General features: G+C 51.1%; 1 protein-coding gene across 8 annotated transcripts in view; it reads right to left on the reverse strand.

Annotated features, from left to right (window-relative positions):
- Window positions 1-27775, reverse strand: part of IGSF3 (immunoglobulin superfamily member 3) — a 171064-nt gene that overhangs the window by 8815 nt on the left and 134474 nt on the right. For 7 of the 8 annotated variants that reach the window (XM_085076058.1, XM_085076068.1, XM_085076076.1 and 4 more), the window contains 5 exons: window positions 23119-23529; window positions 21884-22273; window positions 19787-20188; window positions 15859-16263; window positions 861-1271 (listed from right to left, as the gene is read on the reverse strand). In XM_085076058.1, coding sequence (XP_084932184.1) covers window positions 861-1271; window positions 15859-16263; window positions 19787-20188; window positions 21884-22273; window positions 23119-23529 — 2019 coding nt within the window. The remainder of the gene's footprint in view (window positions 1-860; window positions 1272-15858; window positions 16264-19786; window positions 20189-21883; window positions 22274-23118; window positions 23530-27775) is intronic. The other variant, XM_085076109.1, reaches the window with a different exon arrangement.

Genomic DNA, 27775 nt, shown 5'->3' on the forward strand with positions numbered 1-27775 from the left:
CCCTCAGCCATCTCGGGATTTTGCAGACAGGAACGAGGAGCTGGCACTGGCAGCAAGCCATGCCCTGCTGAACTTCCTGCATGTGTGACAAAGGAAAAGCTGCACTGGGGATCATATCCAATATCCCTCTTGCACCCTCATCCACAGAGCTTGTGTCTATCCAGCCAAATCCAGATGGAGAAAATGCACTAAGCACCCCAGTCCAGCCCTGATATCCAACTGTGCTTATCCTGAGGGATTTTATCTTCCAGAAACAGGCTGCTGAAGCAGAAGGCAGGCTTCCTCATGAAACACCAATGCTCTGGACATTGCCTTCCTGTGTTTTCCCTTTGTCCTTTATCCCAGCTTGGATGGGGGGGGCCATATTTAGCTCCCCCACCAGCTCACCTTTATTGGTGTCATCCGCTGCCACGGAAACCACCCACAGAGCAGATTTCTCCTTTCCTGGCAGCCAGCTCCCCACCTCATTAAACTTGTTATTCCCATCTCATGTGCACAGCGTGCAGGGAAAAGAGACAAGACTCCCTGTGCCTGCCAGGATACAGGCACAGAGTAAAATTAAACTGTGTGCAAGACACAGAAATGCTTTCCCAGGCAGGCACACAGGGGTTCTCTCTCAGTAGGTCACTAGTTGACACTCTTACTACATGATGCTCATAATGAAACCTGGCTGGATGCAGTGGCCCTATGGGGGATGGATAACCTTCATGTGGGGACACTGAAATGCACACAAGCTCAGCCTAAAGGGACAAGGGTCACATCAAAGAACGCTAAACCCTCTTTCCACGCAGGGATGTGCAAGCAAGAGGATGCAAGAAGGGATGGCAATCTCACAGGAGCCAACACCAAGAGCACCCCACCTGGCTGCTTGACGGTGACCTCGGTCCGCCCTGACACCTCCTCTGCCAGCTTGTACCAGGCGTGGTTGGGGCTGAGCAGCCACTCCTCCACGTGGCAGTAGTAGCTGCCGCTGTCCCGCACCTCGGCCCGCTGCACGGTGAGGCTGAAGAGCCCGCCCGAGGCGGAGCGCTCGAACTGCAGCCGGCCGCGCAGCCCCTCCTCCTCCGCGTAGGTGCCGTACTCGAAGGCCGAGCTGTGCGTGGTCTTCAGGATGAGCTTCCCGTCGGCGTCCGAGGCCTTGTGCACGTACCACAGCACGGCAAAGTGCGAGTCGGGGCTGGTCTGCGATTTCACCGAGCAGTTCAGCGGGATGGGCCGGTTCTCCACCAGAGTGATGCTCCTCTTCGACTTGCTCACCTGCAGCTTGGTCACTGTGAGGGGGCAATGGAGGAGGATGAAGAGAGGGAGGTCATTAACATGGAAAAGAAACTCACCTGACTTAGGGTGGACCAGAGAGTCCCATCTTGCCTGGGTCCCACTTGCCTTTAAGACATTGAGATGTTCTACCAAATCTCTCTTCTTTCAACCCCTATCTACTCCTGGATCCCCCCACTGTATCCCTCAGCAAGAAAGGCTGCTTTTTCACATTCTGACCTTTAAAAGACTCTCTTAATTCACAGTGGTTGTCTAAGGCACCAGACTTAGCAAGAAGACTACACCCAAACTCAGTGGTTTTTCTCATGGTGAAATCATGCTACTTGCACCTCAAGGTAATGAGCTGTTGACCAGTTCCTGAGAAAACCACTTCTGAGAAAGTGAAATAAATGAGACCCTACTGCTGTCACATGCCAGCCATCTCAGTGAGGTGTAACCCACAGACACACAATAGTTAGGGGAGCAAATGCAGGCATAACTGAAAAAGGAGAAAGAGCACCAGACTGGAAGTGATCAGCAGGGCGTAAGCTCTGCTCCCACAGCCAGATTTGGCTCCAAGTCCACCACAAACTGCAGAGCCTGGGACAAGCCACAGGAACATCACCTTCCTTGGTTTCCCAAGCACAACTGCAGTTCCCACGCTGTAGCTAAACAGTCACACAGTGTTGAGGATGATACAGCAGAATTGTCAGTTCCTGTAAGGAGAGACACACAGATTCCTAATTCCTCTCTCCCAGCAGAATCACAAGACAGAGCCTCCGCTGCAGCTCGTGCTCAGGCTGTGCTTGTCACCTGAGCCCTGATCCAGGGCATTCCCATGGGCAGGGCAGGGGAGGACATGAAGCACCCTCCGGTGACACTTGTGCTTGGTGTGCCCTGGAGCCTCACCGGCTAGACAGGGGAAAGGGACAGCTCCCACCCAGCTGGACACACCATTCCTCCCAGCAGCTCTGCCACCACGGTCCTCCCCTCCTTCACCTCTCCTCACACAGCAGCACCCCTCTGAAAGGGGGAATGCTGTCTTGCTGCCAGGTGAAGGGACTCTGCTGACAAGCTGCAAACCTCTTAAATAAAACCTAATGAGCATGCGGCCACAAGTGGCACGACCAAAGTGTGGCACCACAGGCATGAACAACTGAAGGCTGCCAGGGGACCTGAGCCCATCCACACCCTGGAAACACATCCCACGCATCCTGTGTTTGCGAGGAAGCAATGTCGTGTTCTCTCTCTCACCGAGGCACAGCCTCCTTGCTTTGCATCGTGCTTTGCTGGCAGCTTCCCTTGGGCACCAGGGTCTCGGATGCCTGTCGGCACAAGTGATGAGTGACGGTGCCCAGGGAGAGGATGGGCACAAACAACTTCAAATGGGAGGAACTCCCACCACAGCGGCGCTTTCTGCGCTATCACATCTGAGATAGGCATCCTGGTATCACATCAGACATTCCCCTGGAGCCTGGATTGCCCGTGGCTTTAATCAGTATGCTAATAAAGACTTTGTGGCTGTGGTAAGGCATGCAGACACCAGAGGAAAGAAAGGAGGGAAATTGTCCTTGTTTTTCCTCCCTAGGGACTTCAACCTCACAGAAAGACTCAGCATCACCCTGCTGTATTTCTGCCATACACCAGACACACTCTTTCACACAACCCTTTGTTTCACTTCAGGACAGCAGCCTTAGCCACCACACCCACACTCATCCCACCTTTTTGGCTCACCATTGGTTAAGAACGGTTATTTCGAGCTTTAATCAATCTTCCAAGTCCCTGGGAGATGAACCAATAAAGGAGAAGGTGATTCTCAGCAGTTTCCTTTCTCTCCCAGCCCGCTTTCCAAACAGTTTATTTTTAATTGGTACTGGATTATTTTCTGCAACCGTTACTACGGAAACCTCTGTTCCTATGGCAACTGTGTATGTTAACTCAGTAGCCCTATATCTATTAAAATGCAGTATATACACATGCTGCGTGTGGTGGGTTGCTCAGTATCAACACACACACAAAGCCAGGGTACACACAGGCAAAAGCTGCTGAGAGGCAAGCACCCCTCTCAGTGCTCTTCCCACATCGTGGCACCTCTGGGAGATGAAAATGAGGAGGACTGGCATCAAGTAATTTTAAGCTTAGTGTTTGGGGCAACAGACCTGCACCTTGTACATGACAGATGCATTCCACTGAAGCAATGAGGGTTTGTTTCCAGACCATAATCACAGCAATTGTCATGGTGTACAAACAGCAGGGACCCCTGAGGTCTTCCAAGGACTCTTAGCCTCTTTGCAGCTTTCCCTGCTTCCATTCGACCTTTGAGAAGAAGTCTTCATTTTGAGAGTGATGGGGAAGCAATCCTATTAATTCTGGCAGAAATAAGATCTTGAATTCCACACACACACCCAGCCCTCCTAGCCATCCTTGGCAGCCACTGCAGCCAGCAGTGAGGAATGTGCCCACATTTGCACTGAGTCCTCAAGATATTGATGAGATGAGCACTTCTACAGCTGCTACCAGCTGGAGCAGCAAGCCCTGGCAGGGAATTACAGGTCTTCCTTTTGCCAGACTGCACTCTTGCAAAGGTTCATAACACCGTGCACAAAGTCTCCTCTAGATTAGAGGTATCAGTGATATGTAATGACATCCCTGCCAATGCACTTTTCATCAAACATGAATTATTTTCCTAAGGGAGGCACGCCACAGAAGATGCAAGTGCAGGTTTTGTTTCCCTCCTGCAGAATTAGAGAGGACACTCTCAGTCTTTTCCCATCTGTGAATGCCAAACACTTCCACGTCCTGGTGCTGGCTCCTGCATAGTACACACACACCCATCTCTTTTTCATTACCTTTTGCAGATCCTGTAGGAATAATTCATGGCTTTTACGGACCACAGGCTGGTAACTGCTAGGCTTGGAACACTGTGGCACACAGGTTGCCTTGGAGCAGCTTCACCCTCAGGCTGATGGCTGGTTTGCTTGTCCATGCAGGGGAGAGATCGTGGTTAAGACATGGGAAGCTTTGTGGTGTAACTCACACTTCTGCTCTCCCATGGGGATGACCATCAGCCACCATTCACAGATACGCAAATGAATCCCAAAAGCTCACTTTGCATTTGGGAAAAATTATTTTAAAAGGGCAAAATAGATAATATTGAAGTTGGTGGTCCAGGGTGATGGGAATGGTACAATACAATGCCAGGGAGTCCATCCATCTCCTCCCATTCTAGTGGTAAGACTACTCCAGTGCAAACTGAGTCTCTCTATGCCACGTGCAGCTTGTGAGGTCATGTTTAAAGATGCTGCCATGACATGGAAATGGTTGTAGCTGCTGGTGAACGAGTGAGGTTGCAAGAAGTCTGACACCCCAGGCACTGAGCCAGATAAACCTCACCCTACTGACAAGGGGGAAACTCCCTTTCCTGGCTTGAAGATTTGGGCAGAGAGCCAACTGCTGAGGTGATCCGGTGTGCCCCGGGGGCTGGGGTTTCGGTGAGGCAGGGCAGGGCTGCTCCAGCCCTCTGTCAGCCAGCTGAGGTGGTGGGTGCAGCGCTGTGAACAGGCACAGTTACACTGCATTTTGTGCTGTGCTGTCAAGAGGCTGATGTTCTCTTTACAGCCTCCTGAACATCTGCTCAGTGAGAGGAACAGGTGCCTGTGTCTAGGTGAAGTTATCGTGCATATCATCTGCAAACCATAATCCTGTTGCCACAATGTCTCCTGGCTCCCTGGAGAGTGCCAGTAAAGAGGGTATCGTACTTTAATGTACTGTAATTGGCCCTACAGACACTATTAAGGCTTTCAATTTACACTGGCAACAAGTCATGGTTAGAACCTTCTTTTTTTTTTTTAGGCAGCCTGGTCTCCCAGCCCCTGTGAAGTCACACAACCTGTGACAGGAGCCTAGGTGCTGAACCCACAGTGGTGCTTGGGCAGGAACCCTGCAGGCAGCACCAGGACAGGAGACAGCTCCTTGAGGGCATCCTAATTCAACTGCTGGAGGAGCTCCAGGAAGTTCAGAGGGTGGCAGCTCAAGCCAGAGCCTGACCGGGACATGGGGAATGGATATTATGTACTTACTGGTGTGGAGAGGCTGGCAAAGATGTTCAGTGTCCACAAGAAGCTCATAAATACACTAGACACCTCACCAACATCCTCTAGCATCACATCACTCTGCACTAACTCCAGGCTGAGGAAAATGTCCCTGCTCACTTTCAGGGACACACCTTATCTCAGGACACCTGTGGCAGCTTCTGGAACCTTGCACCTCTGGCAAACACACCTTACAACCACAGCAGGCTACAACACAGCTAGGTCCTCCACAAGCTGATATATAGCAGGGGTTTTCTACACACCATCAAGGAGGTAATCAGTCTCCTCAGGGTGAGCATGTGGTAAGCACAGTTACACAAATATTTGGGGGAAGGGAAAGCAGTCAGAGGAGAAGGACAAGAGACAGTGATGTGATTCACAGCTTTTCTGCTGACTTGCTTCCTCTTGGCTCCCTCCCCTCTGTTTCCTAATAATCAAGCTGGGGTTACAACACTTACCTTTAGCAAAGCACCTTGCAACCTGTACCTAAAAATGCTGTGATAAGAAGATGCTCTGTCTCAGACACCTTACATCATTTTGCCTTGTAGGCAGCAAGAAAACACAACAGCAGGAGTTTACTTCCCACCTGGGAGCCACTATTACCAAGTCCTGGGAATGGCAATGTTTAATTGCAGCTGAAGCTACTGTTCCCCCAAAACAGCCCCATACAAAACCCCAGAATGTTGCCCTGCAGCAAAGGAGGAGGGGGGCATCCGCTGGGGAAGGAGCCAGCTCTGCATGAGCCAGCAGCTGTGGCACAGAAGGGTGGGCAGAAGGATGGCCACCACCACCCCAGAGAGTTTCCAGAAAGCCCTGTCACCACCGTGGGGAGGCGGTGTCCCACTTTGGAGGCTGCTGCTCTCTGGGGAGAGCTTCTCCAGAGAACACTCTTGCTTGGAGAGAACTGATGAAGTGCTGCAAAAAGTTTTCTGGGGGAATGTCCTACTTTTAAAAGCCTCCACCGAGATTTCACTGTGCTGAGGTGTGTGTGCAGGGGGAGCAGAAACGAGGCCAACCCAACCTGCACCCAGCCCTGGTTTAACATCAAACAGTGGGTTTAGGAGGCTGCTTAGGAGAGACTCCTTTCCAGGAGCACAGCCCCAGCTGTCCCTTGCTGCAAGGAACCCATCTCTGCCCAGCACGCTTAGTGCACAACCCTGAAGGGCCCTCAGCCATCCCCTAGCCTGTGGTCACAACCAAAAGGTGCTTCATCATTTCCCTCACTAGATCCTGAAAAGCATTTGGTGCCTAAATTCCTCCCAGAGGATGTTTGCCTGGGATTCAAGAGAGCAGCATGCAGGTTACTGCCACAGGCTTAGACATGTACCAACATTCAGACCTCTGCCAGCTCTTCTCCCTTCCACCAAGCAGGGCTGAGGAGCCTCCTCCACCTCCCCAGATACTGCAAGGTCTCCTGCTTTAATGACTGAACAGAGTCAAGCAAGTACACGCCGGCCTTCTGACTCAGCATGGCGAGAGCTGGGTGACTCACGTTTATTAGGTTAGCTGAAAGCAAACCAACATTCAAAAGGGAAAGATGTGCAAGCCCTTTTGGAGAAAAGGCATCAGAAGAAAGACATTTGCAGAAGGGAAGAAGATGAGATGCTCCTAGGAGAACTGTGCTCATTAAGCTTAACCACGGCACAGAAATCACAGCAAAGTAAAGACAAAGGCTTCCAGCACTGGGGCAACCTCCCCAGAGAAAGCAGGAACATGGCAGCACAGCTCCCAACTCTGGCTATTCTCTTTTAACTGAACACAATTCCTCCTGAAACTGGATTAGTGAGGTTGCAAATTGCATTAGCCAACATGGGAGGCTGCTGGTGCAACAGGAGCAGCAGAAAGGGAAATAGCATTAGACTTTGCCTGCCATTATTACTGCCATTATTAACTTGTCACTTTACTGTAGTGTTCCTATAACAATGAATTATTGCCTGCAAACAGGCTGACATGATTGAATTACTGGGAGAGCAGCTCTATGGGAAGGAAAGACAGCATTAACCCTTTCCTAGGGAAGGCTCAGCTGCTGCCCCCTTGTAAGTGACCAAACAAAAGAGCAAAGGCTGTGGCTCTGTACACCACCAAGTGACCTGCATTTCAACATGTTCAGCAAGTTGCTGCAAAGTCCACAACCCAGCAGGCACCCCAGACATTTCCCAGCCTCACAGCTGCTGCAGCAGCAAGACCAGCTGGGCACTAAAGTAGCTGTGCACATCCATGCTGACCACCACCCTGCCCAGAACTCAGCCCCATGCACAGGCACGGGACTGAAGGACTCTGCACTCCTGCAGCCTGGGGAGTGGAGTTTGATGCTCCCAAAATGGTGGCAGAGGGTGCTGTGGCAAAGCAGAACAGGCACCTCTCCTCAAACCCTATGGCAGATCAACTTGCTCATCCACATCCCCCCAGCTCCAACCCCAAGAGGTTTGATCATGGCATCATCCCAATGCACCTACAAGCACCCCCATGCCCTGCCCCTCCCCAAAAGCAGCACAGTCAGACTGCAGACCCACCAAACACAGGGGGAGAGGGTCAATTCCATCGCTGCAGTGGAAACTGCAGGCAGTGACAAGGACATCTGCTCCACTAGGGAACAGCCTGGCATTACCAGCCGTGCCGTGCTGGAGCCTGTGGAGCAGCTAACACACTAGCAGGTAACCAAGTGGGGCCTCGGGGAGGAATGCATGTGTGACCCAGAAAGGCTTTTTAAAGCCCACAAGCCATACATCTGTCAGCAAGTACAGAAAAGGCTGTGTGTGGAGCTGCAAGGATGGAGAAAGCTGGGAAACTCACAGCCTCCCAGGTCCAGCCAAGGATAAGGCAGAGACCACCAGCTGGGATGTGCCCCTGGCCTGGAAAAAGCAAGACTTTCCCCAAGAAACAGAAACTATGTCTCTGTAAAGAACACCAAGAAACAAACACACCCTAAAGCAAAACGCCCTGCAAACCTAAAACCAGAAACTTTCCTGCAAAACCCTGAAATGCACACAGAAGTTCTGCACGAGAGAGAGGAGGGGAGGGAGGAATAAAAGATTCCCAGCATGAGTTGTGCCTGCTGTCAGAAAACAATATACGGCTCACTGATCACTTGTAAATTAAAATATGGAGATAGGATCACTGGAAGATAAATTCACTACCAAGCTACAGCCACTGAGGATAAAGAAAGAAAAAAATAACATACGGAGATATTTAATCAACTCCTCGTCAGAAAGATTTCAAACAAAGGAGCGCTCCGTCAATTAGGAAAAAAAGTAATTAAATGCACCCGAAGAGCAAGTTGTAACACACACAGCAGCACCACACACCAACTCCCATGCCGTGCTGGAGGCTGGATTTCCTGAGAAATTTTTTCCCTCACAAAAAAACTTGACAGTTTCGTGCAGTTGCACGCTCAGAGCACAACTGCACCCTGTAGCGCACGGCTGAGTTTCGCACACACTGTCTTGGGCATTTTCAGCAGCTCCTGCTGGAAAGCTGAATGCTGGGTAGAGAGCGATGAGCTGCTGAGCGTGGTGTGAAATGTAATTTTTTTGCCATCCAGAAAGCAAGCTCTCCAGACAGACCTCAGGCAGGATGAGGAGATCTTTTGGATATTGCCTGCACCAGCCCTGCCAGTGTCAGCTGCTGCTCTCCATGCAAAGAGAAGTCCCCTGAGAAGGACCCAGCTGAATCCATCCAAGCTCTCGCTCCCTCCACTTGCCTTTAACTGTTCTCTTCCACTGGGCTAGCTTTCTGCAGGTGTACTAAACCGAGCTGGTGCACAGCAGGGTCAGTGCTAGCACAGGGAATGGCACAGGACCATGCAGCCAGCAGCATGCATTGGGGATGAGGATTGCCTCCTTCCAAGTGCTAGATCAGCTCCACGTGCACCCTGAACACTCATGGATGATGCTGCTTCCATAACTAGTGAGTACAGCTACTGTTGGAGGAACAACCAAGCGAAACAAGCCATCTGTCATTTCTTCAGGAATTGTGCTCTTGAACTTCTTAAGGAGTGAGGATGTATTTCAGCAGGATGGGCTACTGATCCATCATTATCTCCACTTTCTCCTTCTCTGTTAACTGGGACAAGGAAAACCACAGTAATTTCCTTTACCAGTATCCCAAACACCTATTTAAGAAAGTAAGATAGCCTTGAGAGACAACTTTTATGTATGCATGTTATAATAAAAGACTGTGAGCCACAGGTTCAGCATGTTTGGAACTACTTTGCTGTAAGGAAGCAGATCTCAGGTTCAGTGAACCCAGGAATTCAGTCTTCAACCAATGCCAGAACATGAAGTTTCTCATGGCAGGAGAAACTTTCCTCAGGGTACAGAAGACAGAAGAATGGTGCAGGTTCCATGCAGAGGGATGCTTGGGCATGCAGGGAGGGACCCCTGGGCTGGGCACTGCTCTGACTCGAGGGCTGAGAATGCAGCAAGGGAAAGACTGTGCTGCTGCAGCACTGAGCCTGCTGGCCCCAAGGCCAATCACCCCGTGGAGACCAGAGGGCTGGGACTCCATATACAGAGTAGGACAGAACAGTGGTCAACACCTGGCTGGAAAGCTGCTCATCACCAGTCTCCTTCTCCCTCAAGGGCTGACCCTGCTGACTCTGCTTTTGAAGTCTTCAAGGACAGGAAGATGTGCAAAGCTTTAGAGCTGGACACCATCTAAGTACTGCTCACTGCAGAGTACTTTAGTCCAAGGCAAGCAAACAGGGAATCGATGAGAAGCTAAAATGTGTGGAGAGAACCTGCTCAAGACAACATCAAAGAAGGTGCATGTGCACAGACTGCAAACAGGCTGACACCATGGGTTTGTATATTCATGCTGCAAACAGGAGTGGAAAACCGCTCAGGAGATATCAAAGAGAGAAAGCAGAGAGTACTTTGAAATGGAAGTGAAAAAATTGGACCAAAGAAGTAACCGTGGAGGGAGCTAATTTGAAAAGAGCAGCATAACCTGGATACAGCCCAGGTCTCCTGACATTGTTGAGGGGCTGAAAATAAGGACTGCCTGCACTAAGATCAGTGGGCACACACAAAGCAGACTGAGTCAGGTTAAGGTCCCACTAGGTGCAAGGATGCATTCCCACCCCCTTCACCCTTGTGAAATGCATCCAAGATGTTCATACATTTAAAGTTCAACTTCCCAGGTCATTCCCTCGGGTGCATTTTCCAGGCTGAAGCTCCAAGAGAAACCTTGAATATAACTGACTGCAATCAGCTCAACACACCTGGCTCTTACAGAAGGCTTGCACAGGCAACCCGCAGAGCCAAGTAGCATAACTCCCAGAAGGAAAACCAAATGCAGGGAGAGGTGAATCACAGCTCTGACCCCACAAGGCCAGGGTCATCATTCCCAATATAGCAGCACATTCAGCACAAGCTCCCTCCCCTTCTGCTTACACCGAGGACAGTGGGGATGTTTGGAGCAGGGAGCGATGCCAAAGTGTAGAGAAAAAGCACCCTGGGGTGCTGGCCTGGGATAAATAGCTGTGCCAAGGAGGTGACAGCAAGTCTAAGTGGGGAATCTGTCCCAGAGGACCTGGCAAGTGTGACAACAGAGCTCCCCAGGGAAAATGGGCAGGAGTAGGAGACTGCCAGGGGTGCAAGGCGGGAGAATCAAACCCACCTCTGCTATCTGCAGAAGAAAAAGGACTCCAACGCTTTAGGGACACTACTGCAGGTCTGTGCAAGGGGACAGCTCTGGGGCACACAACACAGAGCCCCTTCATTGAATGTGTTCAGTGTGCTGGAAGGAAGGAGCAGCAGCTCTGAGGCAGAACAGCAGTGAAGGTCTTACCCCACTGGCAGTGAAGGGAAAGGAGCAAGGCCCTGGGCACACAGGGAAGAGGAGACTCTGCTCTGCTGCTGAGGAACAGCCTCCTCTCTTCTGAGCACTTCCTGAACTCCTTCATCACTCAAGCAGGAGTACAATCATTTGCCAGATGGAGCAGGCAGCTGTAAAGCAGGGAAGCAGTGCTGTTCTACAGAGCAAAACCACTCTGGGATCAAGCAAGCAGCAAACTTCAGTTTCCAGACTTCACTTCTGTAAGGAAGTTTCCAGCTCATTAACTTTCCTTGTTTAACTTTACTGCTGGATGCTGCCAGAAGCAAGAAGCATCAGATTAGAGCACACTTTTTGTGGCCTTTGAAAACATTTGTTGGAGCTTCCACTCAAGAGGTTGGTCAGTACCCCACTGGCCACCTGTGGTAGAAAAGGCATCTTTCACATCCATCCATGAGAGGATTCCTTGCACACAGAAATTATTAAGATGAGATGGAATAAAGGCATTAGCAGTAATATCTGAGTTTCATTTGTTACGGAAAGCTTCTCACTGTACTCCACAAATGTCTTTGTAATTAATTGTTTGAAAATCAGTCATCCTCTCCCAGCACTAAGTGTGCCATAAAACAGCCACCTTTTCCAATTCTCCTCTGCCTTGTGCCCTCCTCATCCTCCCAGCATCCCCAGCCTGCACAATCACAACCATCCCTGAGTCTTCAAAGAGAAGGATGTACATGACACTGAATAGTCTCTTTGTGGTTGCCATGGATGGGCTTGGAAAAGGAGGAAGGGTCCTTCACTCTCCACTCACTAGGTTTCTCTGGCCACTGCTTGCCCAGCACAGCCACTCTCAGTGCTTTCCTGTGGACAGCAGGAAAGCAGCAGAGTGCTCTGCATCCACCTGAATGCAGGATTTCAGGGAAAGCACAGCTCTGGCTCACCCCACTCTCAAAGTAAGGTTCAGGCAGAAGCCACCTCCAGCTCCTCCAAGGCCAGCTTGTCAAGCCTCCACCCTCCCCCTCCATGATGGTTTCAACTTGACAGCTCCTAATAAACCAAACTTTAAGAAGAGGCCCCTGGAGAGCCTCTGGAAGCTAATTAATGCTCTAATGAAGAGCATGACTGCCTTGTTTGCTTGATGGCTCCCAGGTCAATCAATCTGCTGTAGACTGGCTTGCAGAAAAGCAGCAAGGAGCCCAGCACCCTTGGCGTCTGCTCAGTTATCATCCCCTGCCATCCCTCCCCATCCCTCCTCCCATGTTCATTACTGTCAAACACCCAGCAGCAAGAGGACAGATTTATAGAGGCGATTGCAGCTTCTCCCCGAGCGCCCGATCTGGGATTAGTCACAGAGGATCAGGACAAGGGACAACGCAAGGATGATGGGAGCTGCATGAGTGTGAAAGGGGTGACAAGGTGCTCTGAGGGTGGGGGTGTTATGTGAAAGCCCCGTTTTTTTCTTCTGCTGCTGCCAGAGAGACTCCCCAGTGCTCAGACCCCAGGACTTTGCTGAATCACCCCCTCCCTTGAGCTGCAGGGGAATGGTAAGTGCAGTAACACACACAGTGACAACGGCAATTTAATACACCAGCACAAATCTGCTCATGCCTCCTTGCCAAAAGAGAGAGCCCTTTGCAGACACCCAAGTCTGCCCAGACTGCAGCACAGTCCCCGTTGTGCTCTGTACTGCCTGAGACTGTCTGCTGCCCTTGTCTGAGTCCTGCAGACCACATGGACATGCACTGCTCCCAGACAGCACCTGCTGTCTCCACACTCTGTCCCTGGAAACCTGGCAGGGAGAAGCAAGATCCGAGGAAGAGATGGGAAGAGAGCCTGCCTGACAGCCTTTGGGTCTCTCCTTGACCTATATGGATCTATCTCCACCTTCCTCCCTCAGGCAGGACCCAGAGCCCAAGTGCTGTTTCCCCTCCACACTGTGTGAGGAACTGGGCAGTGAGGTAAGCTGGCATCTCAGTGTGAGCACAGAGCTCAGCCTGAATCCAAACACTTTCAGGGTCACCTGAATTCAAAAGGAACCACCTGTACGTCTGTTTCCCCTAAAACCTTTAAGTGCCATGGTAACCACATGGCTATCCCATATCAGCCCACTAAGTCTCGCATGGTAGATGCTCTTCTCCACCTGGAAAGGGGAAAGGCTAAGGGCAAGGCTATGTCTGCAGAAGGGAAAATGGTGGTGAACCCTCAGGAAAAAGGGATGATGGCCTTGGGAGTGAAAGACTCAGGTTTTCAGAGGCAGGCCAGATTCCCCAGCAGAAGGGGAGCCCCAAACACAAAAGAAATCTCCACCCCTGCACTTGGGGCTCACTTCAAGATGAGGCTACACTACTGTGCATGATCTCCTGCCAGCTTTGATTTCAGGGAAGCAGCTGGCATGAACTGAGACGTACTTTCATTATTCCTTCACTTCTGCTGCAACATGAGCTCACCAAGAAAGAAACAACAGGCAGCTTTAGAGATGGAAATAAAAAAGGAGAGCACTGCATTGTGGGGAAACAAAATAGCCCCAGGCAATCCAGCCAGTCTGGTCTGCAGTCATGTCCAACAGCCCCCCACACCAGCCTGAATTTCTGCCCTAGCCTACCGATGACATCTGGAAACATCACCCACTGCAAGAGTGCCAAGGAGAGGCAGCCTACCATTGCAATGGCAAACCAACACACCAGGAAAACCTCCAGGACCCTGTTCCTTGGGGATGTGGGATTTCACAAAGCAAGAAAGTCCCTAATTTCACTAATTTATCTTTCTCACCTCAACACACTTCAAAGGCTGACATGTACAGATTTCCACGTCTGCACCTGAGCCTGTCAAATAGAAAGGTCACTCAAACAGGGGTTTTAAGTTAATGATGGGATTTAAGTTCCCCCTCAATCTAGAAACACATGCTGGCTCCATTTGCTAAAAGACCTCCAGATAAGCCTTTTTTATGGTGTCCCTTAGTGGACTGGTAGTGGAGATAGTTCACCCCAAGCCTACTGGCATATGGGTCAAGGCAGACATCCATGGCTAATGGGAAAGGAACAGCTAGGATCAATACACCAAATAGCAGCCTGAGGTTATCTCAGGTTAAGGTGACTGGAGAGGCACAGAATTAGACAGACAGTGCTCTCAGGTGCTCAGTCCTTTGGGGGTCCTGAATGATCCCTTCTGGAGAAGCCCTGGATATTTATCTGCAAACCAGCACCCACTTCATCAGCACAGGTTTGACTGGGAGGGCTCTAGGACATTCATTCCAAAATGGCCGGGAGAAGGTGTCCCCCACATTATCCTGGATGCTCCCTGGATATTATCCATCCAAAGACACCCAGGAATGATACAACATGACTCTCTGCTGTCTGCAAAACCAGATAGAACCAGAGCAGTCCTTGGTACAACTGCCAGCGTTCCATTCATGGACAACATCAACCACCTGCTCCCAGAGGCTGCCTGGGACATGGTACCAAAACACAGAGAGGGTGCATCCATAGTGCTGGGAGAGCTCTGAAGAGTCCCTTTCTTCTTCCATCCCTGCTTGTGAGCCATGAAGCTGCAAACATTATGCAGAGCTCATTGAACTGACAGCTAAGATTTGTGTTGCAGTTGTTTTCTGAGCAGCTGGGAGATAGGGAGAGGTAAAAACCATGGAGACCTAGACAACTTGTTCTGTTAAGGCATCACTTGAGGTTTACTGCTCCAGTAAAGAACAACAGGCTGCCAGAGCACGGTTTAACTGTCCTGCCTCTCACCCTGAGCTGTGACACACAGGCTCTCTTTTGGAAGCTGCTATCAGGGATTTCTCTTTCCCTCTCCGTCTCACACACAGATATGCATGCACAGGGCTGTGAAGAAGCATATTACTCCAGGGACCACATCCATTCAACACTGTTTCCTAGGGAAGTAAGCTAAAATGATGAACATCACCCACTCGACCTTGCAAGCAGTAAAACATGTATTACAAGGCAGCATAATCAAGATAAATGGAGAAGATTAACCTGGAGATGAGGGCAAGGGAGAGAGAGGGAAGAAAAATTATGGAGAGCTCATGAGGTGCCTGGAGCTCACAGCATCCGCTGACTTTTCTGAAGACATGATAAGGGCTGGGGAAGGTAGAGAAGGATATGAAAAGGGATACTGATGGGAAAAACACAAAGCCCAACCAGGAGAGACCTTAGGAAGGACTACTTCTGCACGGGAACACAAAAGGAGGACTAATATGCAATAGTCTTGAAGGTGTTAGACCCAATAGTCTTGAAGGTGTTAAAAGCCTCACTCCAAACACCAACACCAGCCCTAAGGCCGAGACAGCAATACACTGCTCATGAGAGTATGGATGTGCAGGCTTTGGTGGGAACATCCCTCTCTTTGATCCTGTCTGCCCCATTCTTATCCACTCTTTTCAGAGTCTCTCCTGATAAATGGAGGCAGCAACCTGAAAACCACCCCCGTCTCACGGGAACAGTCCAGAGACTGAACTGAGCTCAGCCATCTCACCTCCTAGCAGAAAACCCCATGAACAGCACGCAAGGAGCAAAGAGAACACCCAGTTTCCCAGAGGTGGATAAAAGAGCTCCAACATAACCACAGCCAGAGCTGAGCAGTTCCACCTGAGCCAGCTAAAACTGAGAGACATCAGTGACTGCCAGAAGAGCAGTCCTAACTCAGGGGAGACCACTGCAGCACCAGCACACACCCCATCCCCCTGACATGCCCCACAGCCCCTCCATAAACCCTTGGCACTCACCCGGCCGCAGGACCCTGATTTCCAGCAGGTTGGAGGTCCTGTCTGCCAGCCTGGTCCAGCTGCTGTTGTAGTTCTTCCTCCAGAGCTCAGCCACGCACTGGTACTTGCCAGCCTCGGTGTCGCTGGCCCTGCTGATGCTCAGGCGCACGTTGTTGCTGGACTCGGCCTTCTCGATGGCAGTGCGGGTGCGGAACCCCGCCGACCTGTCGCCCCACTGCACCCCGCCGTCGCGCGTGAAGGTGACCAGGTCGTGGAACTCGGTGCTGCCCGCCGGCTGGAAGCGCCATGTCACCGACACCGGCACCCAGGACGGGTAGTGGGGCTTGATGATGCACTGCAGGTCGAAGGACTCGTTGTAGGTCACGCCCGGCGTGCGGGAGATGGCTGTGACGGCAAATCCGGCCTCTGCGGGAAGAGAGGAGAGGGCTTTGAGAAACCCCTGCCTAAGGAGACCCTGCTGTCAGCATGCAAAAGCCAGTGTGGTCATCCATTGGTGCAATCAGCCACTCGAGTTGTGTCAGCTTCTCGTTTGCAACTGCCAAGTGACGTGAAAAGCAGAGGCAACAACACACAAGTGCGTGCACAGTGGTCACTGCTGGAGCAGCTGTGACTGCCTGCATGAGCATGGGCTGTGGTGGTGGCAGATTTCTGCCCAAAGGAGTGAGATCCCCCAAAACATGGAGGGCAGGCAGCCAGCCCCTGCAGGCTGCCAAAACCCCACAGGAAAACATAGCAGCAGTGGCAAGGGAGCAGCACCTGGCAGAGCAGCTGCCCAGCACCAGCCCCCCACAATTCACAACCCTGTACACCTCCCCAGGTCTGTGGCTGGTTGCTGCTGCTGGAGGAAAAATGAGGAAAGCAAGAAGTAGCAGCCTTCGAAACATGCATCACAGAGGTGGCAATGGTTACAAAACCCCAGGATGGAGGCAAACAAAGAGAAGCTGGTTGCTCCTGTTCTTCACACAGCACAGCCTTTGTTCTCTTCCAGATCACAACTCCAGGATGGCTTTATGCAGTCATCCTTGCATGTCTGTCACTCTGCAAGCTGGTCAATACACTTTGACTTGTCTACCCTCAGCACTCTGTTTGTTTAGAGGAGTTGAAATCAGCAGTCTATTAGTAATTAAAAGACAATGTATTCCAGTTAGTCAACTGTAAACTGGTCAGGCTTACATTTTCAGTCAGAGTATTTCCATTGCTCATTTCCTCCAAGCTGCAGAGAGAAATACTTTCTTCTCTTCCAATCACTTCAGTGTGGCCAGCAGACTTAGCAGGGACCTTGTTTTCTTCTGCCAACATCCCCAAGGAATGCTCCCCTCCTGGGAGGCTCCATGGGGCATCCCACATTGGCTCACAGTTCTCCTTTTCCCTGCGGTGCTGACCAGCTCTGAGCACAGCTGCCACTGCTGGGGAGACCCCAGACAGCGCTCAGTCAAAAAAGGAACATCTTTGGGATCAGCATGGAGCTTCAGCCTGCCACTGGCTCAAAGAGATGAGCCAGGAGCTCACTGCTGCTGCAGGCAGACCGGGCACAGCATGGAGACCACTGAATCTGCACACTGCCAGCAAATGCCTTTGCAGCCCCACAGCGTCACCGTGCCAGAGCTCCGGGATGTGTAATTACTGAGAAAACAGGTCAATCTTCGGGATTAAAGCCTCTCACAGCATGTTCAGTGATTACCCAGGAGTGCAGCATGAGACCCAGGCTGCCTCCCCTGCAGAGCTGCTGTGTCTCACCCCCATGTAAGCCTTCACCTTCCGACCCTGCAGCAGCCCTCCTGCCCCAGCAAGTGCATTACCAGGACAGCTCAGAGGAACCCTGAGCCAGGGAAGGCCCTAGAAAGCCAACTTAATTTCACCAAGACCAGCTGACTTCATCAAGTTTACCCTCCAGTTGGCCTGGACAAGGAAGCTTCATGAAGGGACTTCTTGACCACCATGCAGAAGCCAGTTGTGTTTCTCAAGTCTTCAAATCCACTGACATGGTCATGACACTTAGGTTAATGAACCAAAGCCCTTCTTCTTTTGGGGCTTGGTACAAAAGGAAAGAAGCCATGCATAAAAGCAAACAGATTTTCTGCAAAACCTCCCTACAAAAATTCAGCACTCCCTCACCCCCTCCCTCCTGACCAGCTACAAACTTAAATCCCTGCCACGCACTTGAGAGCCTTGGAAATTCAGGAACATCTGGGCTCTTCTGACAGTACACCCCTCTCTTCTGGATATTGCTTCTGAACCACCCTGTGGTTAGATTTATGGGTTTGAACATCATCTGTGTGGTTCAGCTAAAGGGTTTCTTACCCTGGCAGACTGGCAAACTATTAGACCTTAACTTGAAATGTGAGTGTCACTAAATTTACTGCATTTTTTTAAAAATAGCAATTTCTGAAGCCATAAACCTCCCTTGCTCTTTCTTAGCACCTTCCACTTGAGATTCCCAGGACATTTCAAAAACATTAAGCTGAACAAAAAAATACCAGATTCAGCAGCAACCAGGCAATACTCAATAGTTTCTTTACTGTATTTTTATGAGGTGCTTCAGCTTTGCTATTTAAAGGAAGAGACCAAGGAATTTTTTAGGATTTGACAAAACATGCTCAACAGCCGGAGATTGAGGAGCGAAGGAGGTGGGACAACCACCTTTCCATCACATCTTCTGGAACTGCTGTGCACTTCTGAGCATCTTAAATTTTGACAGGAGTAAAAGCGACACATTTTAAAATCTCAATCTCAACTCTTTTGTAAGTGGCAGAACAAAGGGAAGGGCTGATACTTGGGACTTGTAGCAGGCCAAATGCTGCTGACCTCATGAGGAAGACACCATTGAAACCAGATGAGAAGTTGCCTTTAGCTCTTCACAAAAGAACATCCCTACCTGCTTTTGGAAGCTGTACAGAAAAGATTTCTAACTCCAGACAAAACAGCCTCTGAAAGAAGGTCAAAAGTAAAGGAGAGGAAAGGAGGAAAAAAGCAAGATTTTCATCAGAATACAATACGACTTTGAAGTCTGGTCTCACACACATCTTGTCAAAGCTTAAGATTAATACTGCAGAGTACCAAGAAAAGTCACACAATCCGCACCCTCCTGCCACTGTTCCTATCTTGACCTTTCAACAGAGCTCCCTGATTTTCTTAGCCTTGGCATTCTGCAAATCAGTGGCCTCACAGAAGCAGTCATCCCTTCTTCAGCCTTCTGCACATCACTTTGGAACCAGCCCAGCAGGACCAAAGTAACTCACAATCCATGCAAAATCTCTAACTCCCTACCTGCCCTCTCCTAAACTGACGTAGTTTCGCTGTGTTTGAAATACAGGAGCCCCTTGGCAGAGCAGAGTACCAGCTGCAACGATCCCAGGTGCTGGTTAAGCTTGGTCATGGATAACATTGTGGTTCCAGCTCATTGCCTCCCTGCAGGAACAGCAAGGACCATTCCTGACTCCTGCTTTCTGTCAAAGATGCTCGCCATTTCTGCTGGCTGGGCCAACAGTTGCCCAGCGTTTCGCACTCCTGATCTGGTGAGCAGAGCTAAGGTTTACCCACAGCAGGCAAGGAGGCTTCAATGTCCATGGGCTGCCAGTGGAGCACCAACACTGCGCTGAGCAAAACCTAGCTCCAATGCTGGTGGGACACATCATGGGACTGGCAGCCTCTCTCCTCCGAAGGACACTGGAAGCCCTATCCCTCTCCTCAGCCATCCCCTGCTGTGCTCCTGCCACAGCCACCCCTCAGACTTTGCCCCCACCCATGCTGGCACATGCAGGCGTTTCGCACCAACCTACAAGGAGCCATGGGCAGGCTGCTGGGTGCCTCCATCCTGCTGGCAAGCAAGGGCAGGAGCGCCAAGAACAGCCTCAGTGATTCGCAGGTGACTTTCTGGGGGACAGCCAGGCACATGGGGACCGTGGCCCCAGGGCCCTCAAGTACTCACCCAGAGCAGTGATGGACACCAGGGTGCTCGTGTGCCGCTCCCCAACCATCTGCCACTCCCCATCCAGCGTCCGCGTCCACTCGGCCACGCGGCACTCATAGTGGCCCTCGTCCGCCTTGACGCTGTTGAAGATCTCCAGGGTGAAGGAGCCGGGCCGCACCTGCTCCACCTGGATGCCCCCGTAGCTGCTGCGCTCGGCGTACGCAGGGCCAGGGTGCAGCGTGCCCTCCCGGTCCAGACGCACAATCTCGCTGCGCCGGTTCAGCTTGTCCACCAGCTGCCAGGCCACCGAGAGGCGGCTCTGGGGCGCCAAGGCCGAGCGCACGTTGCAGCCAAAGCGCAGGCTCTCTCCCTCCAAGACATTGCTGGCGTTGTTGATAATCTCCAAGGAGATGCTGGTCTCTAAGGAGAGAAACGCATACACACAGGGGAGATGACACACACTCGCCACTGCTCAGGCTGTAAGAAGGATGCTGCCGGCCAGAGACGCTTTCTACCAGATGCAGGAAACTGCCCACACATTTGGGTCCAGGCACGTCTTAACCTCATGCGTGACCACATCCAAAAACAGCTGGTGGGCAGCGAGCTGCTCCTGGTGACTTGCACGCTCAAGGCAGGTGTAGGCCAAAGCTGGGAAAAATCTCTCTGTCTATGGCTTGGGAGACATTGCCATGGCTGTGTCTTCTGGTCACAGGTCCGGGATGGGATCTCAGCAAGACTTGAGGGAATTTCTGTTGCTACAATATGCACTGCGTGCAATTGGCTCTGCCAAAAAAAAAAGGCTTCCAGCTCCCTGTGGCTTTTTCAATTCACGTCATCCCGATCACCATCTTGCCACATCCATTCCTACCAACACCTTTTGGCAGAAGCTCTCTCAAACTTCCACTGATAGTGACACTATAGGTAGCTATCACTGTTTTTTTTCCAAAAAAATCTGGTGTCTTGAGCTTCCCAGAGGTGTAAGGCTTTGTGGCTAGTTTTTCAGAGATATTGATTGCTGGTTACTCCTGCTGCCTTCCATCAGAGTAATGGATATTAGCACCCTTGAAAAATCATCATGTTTGTTCCTGAAGCTGGTGATTTATCAAAGGCAAGAATCAAATCTGCCTGAAAGGTGGCTGGGTCTAGAAACAGTACATTTTAGACATTTGTGCAATGCAAGATTTCTAGTTAGAGTAATTTTCAAAGCCAAACAAATGAGACCAAATATCGGTAGGAGAGAAAAGAATTAGAATTTCTTTTGGAGAAATGAGGAGGGGGAAAAAAAAGCTAGAGGAAAGGGCTACATTTCCCTATGAATTTTAGAGATAGGAGATAAATACAGCACAAAATCCTCTTGCAGCTACCCTCTTCTTGATCAAAGCCCGCTGCCATGGCAGGCTGGGCAGCCCATGCATAGTTCACCATGCCACGACTACCAGAGTTTCAGAGAGCAAAACAAGGAGCAAGTCAGTGGATTCCCTCCTTTCAACCTGTTATTTCTGTATTTATCATTTTCATCTGACAAATATAAAAAGCATTCAGGCAAGCCTTGAGTGGCTTGTTTCCACCAGAGCTGGCTGACACACAGTGACCAGGAGAGAGCTCCGTGCTAAAGAGCACTGGGGCTCAAGGAGCACACCTGGTTCCTCCCAGTACAGCTGTCTTGCAAGACAGCTGAATCACCATCACATAACAGCCTGAAGGAACCTAGCAGGTCTTAGGATAAACCAAGGCCACGCAGGTCTCCCAGTTGTGCCTGCTGAATACTTTAAAGCACGCAGCTCCCTGCAGAGCAAGGTGAGGAGAGAGGTGCGAGGAGCAAGTCAGAGGCTGTCTCATGTACCTTCAGCTCAAGAACAGAATTGTCAGGCTGGTGTCATTACCAAGGTGGGGGCATGATTCCCCATCTATGAACCTGACACACATCACTCCTTTTCATCCCCTTCCCAACATCAAAAATACATTTTGCCACTTGGGATTCCAAGCCTCCACAGCATGTGAGCTCTTATCCTCCCTCTCCTGCACTGCCACTGCCTGGGCACATCACAGCTTCCCCAACTACCTGCCCAGTGCAGCAATGCCCCCAGGAGCGGCTGGGCACTGATCTCTACTTACTGAGTGGCATGACAGTGATGGGGATGTTCTTTGGCCGCTTGCTCTCTTTGTCGATGAAGTCTCCTGTCACGGTCTTCTCCCGCTCGGTCACCCGGCAGTTGTACTTGCCGCTGTCCTCGAGGCGCAGGCGGTAGATCTTCAGCACAAAAACGTTGTCACTTTCTTTGGCCACCTTGAGCTGGCCCAGGGCCTCGCGCTGGGCAAACTCATTGTTGAGCACCGGCACAGCGTTGGGTCCCAGGCTGGCGATGAGGGAGCTGTTGAAGGCCCAGGAGATGGAGAAGTAGCGGTCGGGGACGTTCTGCGCCTCCAGGATGCAGCGGAACTCCACTGGCTCGCCCACGATGTACATCCGCTTCTCCGTCTCCAGCCGCACGCTGAACTCCTTATCTGGGGAGAGACAGACCGGCTCGTGTTAGCATCACAAAGGCCACCAGGACAGCCAGCAAGCCTCATGTGAGGTGCTTACAACTTGCTACTCCCTGCATGGCCAACATCCCTCAGACAAGCATATCCAGAGGTGAAAGGTTAGGGTTGCTTTTGCTGCGAGACACCAGACAGGCTGTGCTGCCAGAGAGTCATCTTCTTGCCCAGTAAGCATAGAGCTTTAAGGCTTCCTCAGGCACAACCCTTTCCTCCAGGGAGCAGCTCTGATGTGACACCAGCATCCAGCACCACTGTGGAATATGACCTGAAGCCTAGTCTTATACACACCCTGCTCAGCCAGAGTCAAGAGGCACAACCTTTGGGGATATCAGAGAGGAAGAAAGGGCTCAGCTGAGTCTTTAGATCCTTAACAGGAACCTATGCTGTGGGCTAGGAGAATTTTGACTTGTAAATGGACCCTGTGCAGTAAAAAGTGCTTGCTGAAAGTTTTCATTTTATTCTCTGCTGTGTCACTCTTACCTCATCAATTACCAAAATTCTCACTGTCTGTTCTAGCACCAAGTGCTTAAGATGTGCATTTTAGCTTCTGTGTCAGCCCTACACCTCGGACCACATAAGGAGACAGGGCCTGCTGCCCGAGCCCCCTTGCTGCCCCAGTGTCCCCTACTGCTCTTTGCTGCAGGCAGTGCCTGGGCCCTCCTTTCCCCTGCTTCACCCCACCAGCAGCCCCCCAAGTGGGGCACATGGCAAAGCAGGGAGCCGGACCCCAGCCACCTTACAAGGCACAGCCCCATTGTCCCTCTCCTCCCACACCCAGCCAAGGGAGAACAAACAGAGGAGACACTCACCAGTGGCTTGCACGTTGACAATGGCGCCCTGGGAGCGCTTGCGGGTCATGGCATACCAAGAATCGTCCGGGTCCTGGATCCACTCCGCCGCCTCGCAGTAGAACTCGCCCTGGTCCGAGGGGTGGAGGTTGTAGATGGTGAGTTTGGAGGTTGTCTCCCCGACTTTGTCCAAGCGCACGTCCCCCGTGGCCTGGCGCTGGGCGTAGGCACTGCCGGCCCGCAGCACGAAGTCGCGGCTGAGGGAGATGATCTCCACGGGCGCCTCGCCGCCTCGCTGCCGGAACCACGCGATGGAGACGTGGCTGTGCTGCACTGTGCTCTTGGACACCTCGCACTTCAGCTCCAGGGAGTCGTGCTCCACCTTGTTCAGCGTCTGCGGGATCGCTGTCACCCGCAGCGAGTCGGGGATCACTGCAGCAGAGGGGGCAGAAACAGCCCAGAGTTAGCAATGCCAAAATGCTGAGTCTAAGGGCCAAACACCCTAAAAGAGAGCTGGGGGAGAGGTTTCTTTTTACAGTTGCAATTAAACATTAAGTATTAGCAAGGCCCTGTTAACTCACATCTAGCCCCTAAGAAGAGGAGAATCGTCCCCAAAGCCCCTGGCTGGGAAAGGCCATGACCTGCAGCACATACTCCAGTGCTTAAATTCTTGCTCAGTGGGCCCCAGCAACTGAATAAGGTTTTCCATCACGCTGCAGAGCAGCACAGTTTAATACATCCACTTCCCATCAAGGCATTTTGTCATGAGGAGCCTCTCCTCCATCATGTGCCCCCCAGCATGCTCTGTGACCCCCCTCTTGCCCACATCCTTCAGCCACTCCACAGCCTTGCTATGGTCTTCACCCCTCCTCAGGCATTGGTGAGACCAAGCCAAACATTTTCAGTTCCTTTAATCTTCCCTCATAAAAAAGTCAGGAGATCCAATTCCCTTCTCCTTTGTTTATATCGTTTCATCTTTTAATGACCCCCTCAGGCCAAAGAAGGGGTTTCTGCACTCAGAGGGAACTGACTCTTCTAAGGGCAGCAATGCAATTGCATCCTGACCAGTGCTCACTCCCAGGACACAGCCATGTCAAGGCACTTGGTAATAAAACTGCTGGCTACTTTTCCAGTTGATTAACCAGAGGAAAGGAAGTATAGCTGCTAAAATCAGGAAGAAAACCAAAAATTGCAGCCCCCCAACCTTGCTTGGATTTGGCAAGAGGTTCTACCACCAGAAGACAGACTTTTTATTAAAGAAGCCTTTCTAGACTTTGCACTCTCAAGAAACATCACGTGGAAAGAAGAATGTAAAACTTCTCCACAGCTCTGCAGACTAGGCAATGTTGGCAAGCCTGTTAATGCCCACGGTTTTGCCACGTACCAGTGGAATATAATTAACATATCTCAGTTTGGTTTCATTGACAGCACTGGATGGTTCGACAAAATTAGCTGAGCTGCCAGAAGCTGCATCTGCTTCATTCAGGCACTGCTACAGAGAGCAATGAGCTGAAGCAAGGACTACCACTGGGATTATTTATGGCAGAAAAGTCAAAATCAGAAGAGGGCAAAGAAAAAAAGGAACAAGTTGGGAGTAAATGAGAGGGAAATCTTCCCACATCCAGTCTGGATGGGAGCATCTTCTTTTACCACACATTCACTATCCAGGTTACTGCCCTTGACAGGAAAAGTACCTTGTAAGGATGCTTCATTGTCTCTGTCCCTGTGGCCACATCTCCTACTCCTTCCCTTCCCCTCATCTTTCTCACTGGAACTCTCATCCCCTGCTCACTGCCAATAGCTTCTGGCCAGGATCCTTCTTGCTTCACTTTTAACCTTACCCCTGACTCCCAAACAGTGGTGACAGCAACAGCTAACCTTGCCAGTTCACACTGCCTGCACAACAAGCTTTAAACTTCTCATTTCAAACCTTACTGAGTAATTTCCACAGATGTACAGTTCCTTTCTCTTTGCCCTCCAGTCATGGGCTCTTACAACTTCTTTTATGTTATTTAAATAAATTAAGCCAAATCATCATCTTGCTGGAGTGACTTTCCTGCAGAGATGCTTTGAATGTAGAGTATCTGTGCAACAGCTTACGGGGTGAAAGTAGGTACCTGTGAAGAAAGTGTGCCTGTCCTCTCTCCCCCGATTTGAGAGTCCTGGTGACAGTTCTCTGTGTGTCCCCCAGCCCTGCTCAGCAGCACAGCTGCTCTCTGGGTAAGCACAGGAAGCTGCTGACCCCAGGAGCCTGTCTGGCTTTGCGGGACAAGCCAGGTCATGCTCCAATGGGGGACAGGTAGAGGTGGAGCTGCCCACGTCCTGGGAGTAATGCTGGGAAGCCTGTCTGAAGGCTGGGCCTCAGGCAAGCACTTGCCACACCATCCCCTGAGCACACTGGAGGCTATCACAGACATCATTTAGCTAGCTGGAACCACAACTTTGTATTTCCAAGTCATAACCTGGCTGGAGGGTTAGCATCCTTTATCCCACATACGCAAGTTATTGCAAAATGCAGTCCTGGAGAAAAATCAGGAGGTGTCAGCATGTGGTTAAAGCTGTAATTTAACTGTGGTAACACCTGACATACTGTGCTGCATTCCTCTTGCTACTTTAGTTAAAAAAGCCAACTGAGATCCTCAAGGTAAAAGGAACTGGTAAGACCTTTTGGGTTGCACACAGCCTTGAGGCTGCTGTCTTACATCAGCACGGCAGGCATATATATTCAGTCAGTGCCATCTTCCTAACCAGGAGCACTTGAGATGTGTTTGATAAATGAAAGCCCAGCTTTTGAAGGATCAGATGATCAAGGAGGAACAAGCTAGAGCCCTGAGGTGGCTGGGCCAGCAGAAAGGCTCTGTGCTTCACACCACCACTCTCACGCTTGGCCAGTGATGCACAAACAGCTGTTTTATTTACACCGCAAGACGTGCCTCAGGTGGTATGTTCAGGGAGAGGGGAATTCGGTAGGAGAAGGGAAAATGCCATTCTCAAGAGGCAGCTGAACATGGCAGCAGCTCACAACTCCTTTTAGAAGCCCAGTGAGCACTTTGTTCTGAATGGTGTGGAGCACTGGGGACTCCCACAGTGGGGACACAGGTCTGCTGGGGCTCATGCACTGCTCCAAGGCACAGACCCTACTGGCCTGCACCAACAAGAGGTGACTGAGAGGGGATCTCATCCATGTATACAAGTATCTAAAGGGCAGGTGGCAAGAGGATGCAGCCAGGTGTGGTGCTGAGCAATAGGATGAGAGAAACACGAGGAAAAACTTCTTTGCTGTAAGGATGACAGTAAAGAGCACTGAAACAGGCTGCCCAGAGAGGCTGTGGAGGCTCCTCTGGAGATACTCAAAAGCCTTCTGGACACAATCCTGAAGGATTGTGCTCTGGGGGACCCACACATGTGCTCTGGGAGACCCTGCTCAAGCAGGGAGATTGAAATAAGATAACCTTCAGTGGTCCCTTCCAATCCCACCCATTCCGTGACTCTGTAACAAGAAGGCTACAGGCATGGCTTAGCCCATCGGGCTGGAAGTCACACAGCAAAAAGGAAGCAGGGAACAATGTGAAGGCGCTCACCAGGGCAGGACAGAGCATGTAGGGAGGTGCATTCCCAGAAGTGAAGTTCCTCCGAAGCCAGTCACCCTGTTCAGGCTTCAGAGACATCAATTTGCATCATCAGGACATGATGAGTCTTTGCACAGTGCTCACCTGGGAGCCCTGGCTTCGCTGCCAGCCATCACGCTGCCAGCCGCCCACACTCACTCCGCTGCCACCTGCCGCAGGAAGCACCAGGACTTCTGGGGACACTCGGCAAGCTGAGCTTCACTTGAAAGCAAGGACAAGCTTAGATGAGAGTCACCTCCCTGCATGAAAGGGAGCAGAGCCACACCTGAACCACAGCCAAGTGGGATGCTGCAAGACACATCCTTTTGCTGTCTCTTTCTCACCCAGCCCCTGCCTGTTTCTGCTCTCTTCTCAACGTGCCATCCAGGCAGCCTGCTCTGCACTTCCCCCAGCATCCAGCCTTGCTTCTTCCTTGTCCCCCAACACAACTCCATCCCTGCAGCTGCCATGACTCTCTGGAGGTGTCAGCAGAACTCCCTTCTCTCCAGCATCAAGGTCAGGTTTGGCAGGAAGCCGCTGGACAAGAGAGGAGCAACTGAAAAGCAATTTCTGGGAGCAAACCTTCTGTGCTGTCACCATCCCTGAGCCAGTCACAGCTGACAGCTTTGAGCTTGTACTTACAACACTTAAGAGCAAAGAATACAGCATTTCCTAGGAGTCCCCAAGCCACAGGTCACTGCAGAGAGCACTGGCTGGGTACTCAGTGGTGGGTGGGCTGCTGAAATCGGGCTTAATTTATTTACTCATAACCACCATCAAGTTTCGAAAGCTCCTGAAATATAAAATATAAATATTTCCACTAGAGGGTGTCAGGGACCCAGCCAGGGAGAGTCCCAGGGCCCAGCTGCTAGCACCAGGAGAAGGAGCTCAGAGCTGCTCCCCACTGGCCAGGGCACCCCTCCTCAGGGAGCCTGCACACCCAGTTCCAGCCAAATCCACCTCAAATACACAGATCTCAATAACACACAATCAACAAGCACTTTGTGAGCTAATTATGGCTAACTTCAGGACAAGGAATTGGCTTACAGCCTCCCAGAAAACAGGTAGGG

This window comes from Lichenostomus cassidix, chromosome 1 (assembly GCF_008360975.1).
Source record: "Lichenostomus cassidix isolate B80296 chromosome 1, HeHo_3.0, whole genome shotgun sequence".
Taxonomy (NCBI): Eukaryota; Metazoa; Chordata; class Aves; order Passeriformes; family Meliphagidae; genus Lichenostomus; species Lichenostomus cassidix.